Raw genomic sequence first — 8,604 nt, forward strand, 5'->3', positions numbered from 1 at the left:
TGATGGCACAGAACATACATCTGTGAGCAAACAGAAATTGTCACAGATCCTGGATGAAACCTGATCTGCTTCACTGGTGTTTCAGGGAAGGTCATCGTGAAATGCTGCACATTCCCAGGCTTCTGCACATTCCCAGGCTTCTGCACATTCCCAGAATTCCCAGAATTCTGTGATTCTGTGCATGTAACTGGGAGATACTTTGAGTCGCTGTATACAAATCCAGACCTTAAGCTCAGTGAATTTACTGGTGTTTCAGATACAGAAATGATCCATTATGACACAACTTCCACAGTGTTTGTTGTTCTGCAGCTGACTTTCTTCTTTTATTTTTCCTTTGAGTTACTTTTCCGCACCCAAAATTGTGAAATTACCCCCACAAAGTGCAAGTCCGCAAAACATCCCATCACACACAGCCCTATGAGACACAAAACCCCAAACGACACACTGCAAACAAATCACAAAGAGTTCTTCAAAAATGTTCCTAAACTATAATTAGCACTAAGTTAGGGGAGCACTTCAAACCGTAATGTATTCGAAGGCAACTTGCAAACAGAGCACTTTTAGATTCCTTTTTATTTCCTCAGTAGTTACTATTTGCTGGGCTGGTTTGCATTTTGAGGAGCATTTATTGCTGCCAGGCAAACCAAACCCTTAAGTACCTAAATTACCGTCCTGATCCTATCAAGGCCAGCTTCCCAAAATATATATAAGGGACAGCATCCCCGCGTCTCTCCAGTGGGATCCCTGTTCCTATCCTGCACCAGAGCAGCCCCATAACTTTGCTATTCCTCCTTCAAATAAGCCACAATGAGCAGGCAGGCACCGACGGTGAGATCTGTGCTGGGACGAAGAGGCTTTAGCTCAGCCTCGGAGATCTGCGGTCGCAGCTACGCCGCGTCCGCCAGCCAGCCGGTGCGCTGCGGCGCCTACAGCAGCAGGAGCGTCTGCAACCTGGGCGGCAGCAGGAGGATCTCCTACGTCAACGGGAGCTGTGGCACCGGCTGCTTTGGGGAGATGGGGTTCGGAGGCATGGGCTATGGGAACGGCGGAGGAGGAAGGATTGGCCTGTGCGGCCCCCGGGGATACAGCATCGTGCGGGGGTACCCCGAGCGCAAGGCCGACGGCATCCAAGGGATCTGCATCGACGAGCGGCTGCTGAAGCCCCTCTGCGTTGGGGTGGACCCACTGGAACACGAGATACGCTGCCAGGAGAAGGAGCAGATCAAGACCCTCAACACACAGTTTGCCTGTTTCATCGACAAGGTGAGTCCAGACCTGCTCCACAATTGCTCTCCCTTGAGGAAAACGAAACCTAACCAAACCCTTCCCAAACCCAACTTGTGCCACGAGTCCATCGACCTTCTCCAAAGCCCCAGTCCAGCTCTGCCATGAATCCCTGAGCTGGGTCTATGCAGGGGTCCAGCTTTCAACAGAGAATTTTAAGATAATTCTAACAATTTTTAATAACTAATAATCTTTTTAAGATCATGTTGGTCCAGACTGAGATTTTTTAAATGGGGCTCATTTCAGCCCTGTCCCTGCTCTGGCATTCCATGGCCTTTGAATCATGGCCATGGTTTCACTGGGCTTTCTTGCAGGTGTTTCCTCTTGGACAGTGTCAGTTCAAATTTGATTTCTTGCTGCAGCTTAGGTGGAAGTTAAGCCCTGATAAGTTCATCTGTATTAAATAATTCCAATGACTCCCTTGTCTCTTTGACTTTAAATATAGTGTCAGTTCCAAAAACTTTCCTGAAGGCAAAGGTTGTTAATCTTGATCCAGACGTGAAGGTTAGAGATGAAATCTGATGTGTCACCCAAGAATCCCTTTGTAGAAAAGCAGAGACAAAGCAGTTTCACTATCTGGGGACTCAATTTTATCCTAAAATACATCAGAGGCACCATCTGGGGTTTTGTCCCTAATACTTGTTAAGAAAATGCAGATTTAGACACCAGACTCCTGGATTTCTAAATTATGTAGACATGGGACTCTTTGATTTCTAAATAATGTAGACATGACATTTAGATTTCTAAATAATTTACATGTCTGAATTCTAGATTTTGAAATAATTCAGACTCATGGCATAAGGCTTCTTAATAAGGGCAGATAACTTTCAGATCATGGTGCCATATCATCTCTCACTTCCCCTGCACCCTTGGTTAAGAGCAGAGACTTAAACAGGTGTTGAGTCCCTGCCTTCACCTCTTTACTTGAAGAATTGCTATCTTTTGCCTTCAGGTCCGGTTCCTGGAACAGCAGAACAAAGTGCTGGAGACCAAGTGGGGCCTCCTGCAGCAATACGTGCTGCCAAAAAAAGGGAAAAACCTGGAACTGTACTTCGAGAATTACATCTGTGACCTGCGGAAGCGCCTGGACTGTTTGCTGTGTGAAAAGCAGAAATTGGGCAGTGAAGAATGTGCCACAAGCCAGCTGGTGGAGGAGTTCAAGTGCAAGTAAGGACCTTCTGGGCTCCTCTAGCTGGTGGTGTTTTGATTTTCTGGTTCATCTTGGGCAACTTCTCCAAGACCTGTGGCATGTCCCCTGTGGGAATGCCACATTCTTCTGTCTCACTGGCAAGCTCTTTGCATTGGTAATGTTGCTCATGAAGAAGCTTCTGATCTTGGGATGATTTAATGCTGGTCTCCAGACACTGACCTGGCAGTGCCCGGTGGCAGTCCCACCAAGAGAGAGTTGTCATTTTCACCTGGTGGTTATTGTCATTTATACCTGAAGTTATTATAGTTTATATCTGACGGTTGATATCTGAGTGTCTGAGCATTTTTCGTTCCTCAGCCCTTTTTTCCTCCTTTTCCAACAGGTATGAAGAAGAAATCAACAGACGCACAACTGTTGAAAATGAATTTGTGGCACTCAAAAAGGTGAGAAGCTCAAACAGCATGAATTGTTATATATATATATATATATATATATATCTGTAATAGGTTTTTTTTGGAGCAAACTTTGGCTGAAATAGTTAATTATTAACAAAAACCCACAAAAGTGTTATGATGAGTTGGAGGGAAACTTAGAAAGAGGCACAGGGTTGGGAAAAGAGGCAAGTAGAAAGTAAAAATAATGTCTCCTCAAAGTTTACATCATCAGCACTACAGCACCAGTTTTGTTGCCTCAAAAACATTCCTGAAGTGTGGGAGGGGGACAGAGAAGGACAGGTCACACCAGAACACCAGGTTATTTCTGTCTGTCACTCCACATCCTTTATTCCTGGACATCAGAAAAGCAGGAATCATTTGAAGAATATTAAAAAATTGTGTTTAAATACTCATTAGTCAGTTGTGGGTTTGTAGCTGCGTCCTAAGTGATAAATCAACTAATTCCTGTAAGCCATGTTGGAATGGTTTAGTTTTCCTTCAGGAGGCACCAGGATATCCTGACTCACCCTCTCACACCTTTTTTCTCTTGAAATCTTGTTGAGACACATTTCTGTCTTGTTGGTGTTGCCTCTGTGTGTTTCTCCAACATTTACAGCCAGGTTTGGGCTGGAATGTGTGTGTCTCTCCTCTTGCAGGATGCAGACTGCATCTTCTTGAACAAGGAAGAGCTGGAGGTGAAGGTGGATCTGTTAAGGAGGCAGCTGGAGCTGCTGAAATGTGTGTTTGAGGAGGGGGAAACTTAGAAAGAGGCACAGGGTTGGGAAAAGAGGCAAGTAGAAAGTAAAAATAATGTCTCCTCAAAGTTTACATCATCAGCACTACAGCACCAGTTTTGTTGCCTCAAAAACATTCCTGAAGTGTGGGAGGGGGACAGAGAAGGACAGGTCACACCAGAACACCAGGTTATTTCTGTCTGTCACTCCACATCCTTTATTCTTGGACATCAGAAAAGCAGGAATCATTTGAAGAATATTAAAAAATTGTGTTTAAATACTCATTAGTCAGTTGTGGGTTTGTAGCTGCGTCCTAAGTGATAAATCAACTAATTCCTGTAAGCCATGTTGGAATGGTTTAGTTTTCCTTCAGGAGGCACCAGGATATCCTGACTCACCCTCTCACACCTTTTTTCTCTTGAAATCTTGTTGAGACACATTTCTGTCTTGTTGGTGTTGCCTCTGTGTGTTTCTCCCAGGTTTGGGCTGGAATATGTGTGTCTCTCCTCTTGCAGGATGCAGACTGCATCTTCTTGAACAAGGAAGAGCTGGAGGTGAAGGTGGATCTGTTAAGGAGGCAGCTGGAGCTGCTGAAATGTGTGTTTGAGGAGGTGAGTTCCTCTGCTGCATCCTGGGACTTCAGTGGTCCTGTCCTCTGGGATGTGGCTCATACAAAGCCCTGAATAACTAAAAGTGTGGAAGTATAAGGTCGATATAAAATTAACATGATTATGCTGGAGATAGGGTGGTTCCCCCTTCCTTCATGCAGCTCCAGGTAGGAGTTGGTGTGTCCTAACTCTACCCTGGAGAAAAGATGAGTCCGTCTCGTTCCTCCGGATTGCAGCTGCCTGATTAGAGCCGAAGCAAGTCCCAGCTCAGTCCTGTCATTAAATCACTCAGGCAGCAGGAGATGAGAGGATACCAAGGGTTAAGTCACTCCAATTCCTTGCCCTTGATGTGGACAGAATTGCTGCAGGTCAGCACGTAGGTCAGCAGTCACAGGTGGCAATTCATCTTGCCGCAGGATTTTCTGCTGAGCCATCCCAAGGGACATTTCTTGACTTGTTCTATCCCTCAGCCACTCCATGTCCCAGCCCTTCCCTCCCTGCAGAGCCTGAGAGGTGAGAAGAGCTGACAAAGCCCTTCCCACCCCACAGGAAAGGGCCCAGGTCGATCGCCAGCTCTGCGACACCTCGGTCATTGTCAAGATGGACAACAACCGAGACCTGGACATGGAAAGCATCATCAAGAACGTTGAGTGCTGGTACCAGGAGATTGCCCAGAAGAGCAAAGAAGAAGTTGATGCTTTCTACCAGAACAGGGTGAGTAAGAGGCCAGCTGGGTCTGCGCCTGGCAATGTCACAGGCCAAAAGTGACGATTGTCCTATTTCTTGGTTCCAGTTTCAGGAGCTGCAGGATAAGAGAGGGAAATACTGCCATGACCTGCAGAGCAACAAGTGTGAGATTTCAGAGCTGACCCGGATGATCCAGAAGCTGCAGTGTGAGCTGGAGAGTGTCAAGAAGCAGGTAGGAGATGTTTCCAGAGAAGTAGGACAGCTCAGACACAGGGCAAGGTGATGCACTGATCTTTAGAAGACTTGACATCTGCTCTAGGCCCAGCTGGAAAGTGAAAGTGGGTGGAGAGGGATGGGATGCTGGTGGGTTTTCCCTGTTTGCAATAGGAAGAGCAGATTTATCCAAACCCAGAGTGTCCAAGAACTAGGGTAAGAAGTTTTACAGACACCTACACTGCTGTCCTCCCCGACAGGTCTCCTGCCTGCAAACCTCCATTTGTGACGTTGAGCAGCGTGGGGATTGTGCCCTCAAAGATGCTCGGGAAAAGCACGTCGAGCTGCAGAATGCTCTGCAGAAGGCCAAGGACGAGCTGGCCTGTATGCTGCGGGACTATCAGGAGCTGCTCAATGTCAAGCTGGCCCTGGACATCGAGATTGCCACCTACAAGACTCTGCTGGAGGGTGAAGAGAGCAGGTTGGTGACACATTTCCCTCTTGTGTATCTGAGGCCATGGCAGGTCCTGCTCCCAAGTGAATTCTATCTCCAAGGTCTCCCCAAGTTTACAGAAACTGGACCTGGAGAGGTGCCTGGAGGCCATGAAGGCCACATGGGTGCTAGCAAAAACAGTTCCTGTCCTAGGGATAGTGAGGAGTGTTGCAACAAGGGACTAAGTGGTCTGGATTGTGGCTGGAATTGTGAGTAACATGTGTTTCTCTTTTCTCCCCACAGGATATGTGTGGGGAACCCTGTGAGTGTGTGTAAGTAACTGCACCTTTTCAGCCATGAAGATTTCTTGTTTTAGGACAGATACCTTTGGGAGCAGCATTATCTGTCTGCCCCAGGGCCCTCTGCCTCCCTTTTCCAGTTCTGGAAAGTTTAGCCCCAGAAATCTCAAACACCTTTGAATTAAAAAAAGCCCAGCTTTTGGAGTGAGGGGAGAAGGTCAAACTCAAGACCCTTTTCTACCCTTGGAGGCAACAGGGTCCTGGGGATGATGGGATATGTACTGAACCTGGGAGGTGCCAGCAACATGGGAAGGGGAAGGATCCATGAGGGGATGTGTTGGGACACAGGGGAGGAGTAGGAAGGAGCAGGGGCTCAGACGCATTGGACAAATCTGGAGGAAACCAGGTTTGGTTGGTTCTGTTGCTCAAGAAACAACGTGCCTTGTGGAAGTTGTCCAGTTTTCCTCCCTAACTGCTGACCCCCGTGGGCTCTGTTGCAGCTGTGGTCAGCAGTGGCTACAACATCCCCGATGACTGCGGGATGATGGCCAACGGGGCCGTGTGTGGCTACGGCTCCCTGGGCAGGCGGGCCGGGCGACACAGCTCCCAGACCAGCGGATTCAGCTCCCGGAGTGCTGGCATCCACCCCAAGAGAGTCCTCAGCTCCGTGGCCAAGCAGTGCATCCCAGAGGTGTTTTGCCAGGCTGGAGGGGTCAGCTGCAAAGCCGGGGGCTTCAGCTCCCGCAGCGGGGGGTACCCAGCCCGCACCGTGGTCAGCGCTGGGAGCGCAGGCATGAATGCCAGGATGGGGCCCTGCCAGGCTGGACAAGTGCTCAGCTTTGGGAACCAGGGCTGTGTCATCCGGCAGCTGGCGGGGCCCCCCGTTGTTGTGTCCAGCAGCCCTGAGGTCGTGGGGTGCAACAATGGCGTGGTGGGGAATTTTGGGGTTGTCAGAGACCCCTGTGTGGTCCCATAGGACAGCGGCGCTCAGATGCGCCAGCCCCGTGCCAACACGTTGCAGGGTGACTCCTCTGCCTGTTAGTAGCAACATCTGTCACCAAACCCATTCCCACATTTATTAGCCCCAGATTTATGCCCCCGAGCTGTGTGTTCAGAATCCCCAAGCCTAAAGTCCCCTCTAGAAATTGCTCCTGCAGGTGCTCAGCACAGTGTGATTTCTGAATCCTTACTTTAGGTTATCACAGCTTTAAGGGTTTGTTTGTTGAGCTGCTTCCCCTTCTGTCTTTTCCCATAACAAGCAGATTAATTAACAATATTTTCCCCTCCATGAGCCCTCTTTTTTCTTCCAGCTCCTCCCAAAGCATTTCAGAAAAGAGAGTGAGGATTTAACTGCTTAACTTTCCCAGGAGATGCTGCAAAGGGCAGACTCCCTCTATTTTTATCCCATCTTTTTTGGTCCAAGAAAACCCTGCACTGCAAATTTATGCTTAAATATGAAAAAAGGCAATTTTCAAAGCACCTGCTGGTTACTTCACAGCCATCAGCTTTTTATTTGTGCGTGGTCATGAATGAACACATAGTACTTTTGTTTGCTTCTGCATGTTGGGGTGGCTGGCTCAAGGTGTGCTGATTTTTAGAAGAGATCACCCCTTTTCCTCTTCCATCCTCCCAAAATGCCAAGGGAAGTTACTGGTGCATAAATTGTCCATGATGACATGTGGACAAATGGAGCTGTTCCCATTGACTGCTCAAACTTCCAGCTTCTCAATGTGTCCTCAATAAACTGCTTTGAAAGGATATCTTTTGTCTCTCAATTTTTCCACAGATAGTATTAAAAAAACCTACAAAATAGGTGAAAAAATAATCTGGGAAGAATAAGAACCAAAGAGACCTTTGGATTCTCTGTGTGCAGTTTGGGGCATGGTGGGGCTCAGGTGTCACTGGGGGTTACTGTGGTTTATTTATCTCCTCATATCATGTGAGATATTTTATAGACCAATTAACAATTGATGTCAAAGATTTCTAGAAACCTCCAAAATAATCCTGAGTACCACATGGTAGTATTTTCCAGCCTGTTGCAACCTCCAAACAATGTATTTGTTTGAGCCTTTCAAGTCAGAGCAGTTGAAGGAAGATGAATTCAGCACTGCCCTTCTGGGCTCATAGGTCTGGTGGTCAGGGCTGTGGGACCAGAGACGTGTTTCAGACACAAAAACTTGGCTTTAGTGGCTTTTTTGGTAATGACAAAGTGTTAATTGAACTGTGTGACCTAAAAGGCACTGAGATCTCTTGGCCATAGTGAGGTGGGATTGACTTTGACCTGGTTTTGGAGTCTCCCATGTTGGGCTCAGAAGGGTTGCTGGGGATTTATTTAGTGGAAGAAACGACATTTCCACAGGGTGATTCATCTGGCCAAATGCAGGTGCATAATTTAGCATGAAATGCATGGAGCTTGAGGCTGTCTGCACCAGTGGGATCCGTCCTGGCTCTGGAGGCAGCCCCGGGCAGGGGGATTAACCCAAACATGGATGTCCCATGCCAGGCGCCTGCAAGTTCCCAGGAATCCTGCCTGCCTCTCCCCGCCGGACTTGCAGACGTTATTATCACAGGGAATTTCTTCCTGTCTCCAGCCCAGGAAGAATTACAGGCCACACAGCCCCAGTAATCTCTCAACTCTCACAGGGCAGCATTCTAATTGCAACCTGAAAAAAGAGGACAATTAAAGGGCGAGGTGGGGAGGAAGATCAGCACCTTTGGCGAACGGCGGGGACGTAATTTCTGTGCTGAGACTGGAAAAGGCT

The 8,604-nt window shown here is 47.8% G+C and overlaps 1 protein-coding gene across 1 annotated transcript; it reads left to right on the forward strand.

Annotated features, from left to right (window-relative positions):
• The first annotated feature begins 807 nt into the window (after positions 1-807).
• LOC121343313 (keratin, type II cytoskeletal 4-like) lies at positions 808-6,818 on the forward strand. Its single transcript, XM_041418321.1, has 9 exons — positions 808-1,263; positions 2,237-2,451; positions 2,817-2,877; positions 4,118-4,213; positions 4,760-4,924; positions 5,004-5,129; positions 5,371-5,591; positions 5,847-5,875; positions 6,343-6,818. Exons 1-9 carry the CDS (start codon positions 808-810, stop codon positions 6,816-6,818), a joined length of 1,845 nt encoding a protein of 614 aa, XP_041274255.1.
• Positions 6,819-8,604: the final 1,786 nt, after the last annotated feature.

This window comes from Onychostruthus taczanowskii, unplaced genomic scaffold (assembly GCF_017590055.1).
Source record: "Onychostruthus taczanowskii isolate IOZ18803 unplaced genomic scaffold, ASM1759005v1 scaffold107, whole genome shotgun sequence".
NCBI lineage: Eukaryota > Metazoa > Chordata > Aves > Passeriformes > Passeridae > Onychostruthus > Onychostruthus taczanowskii.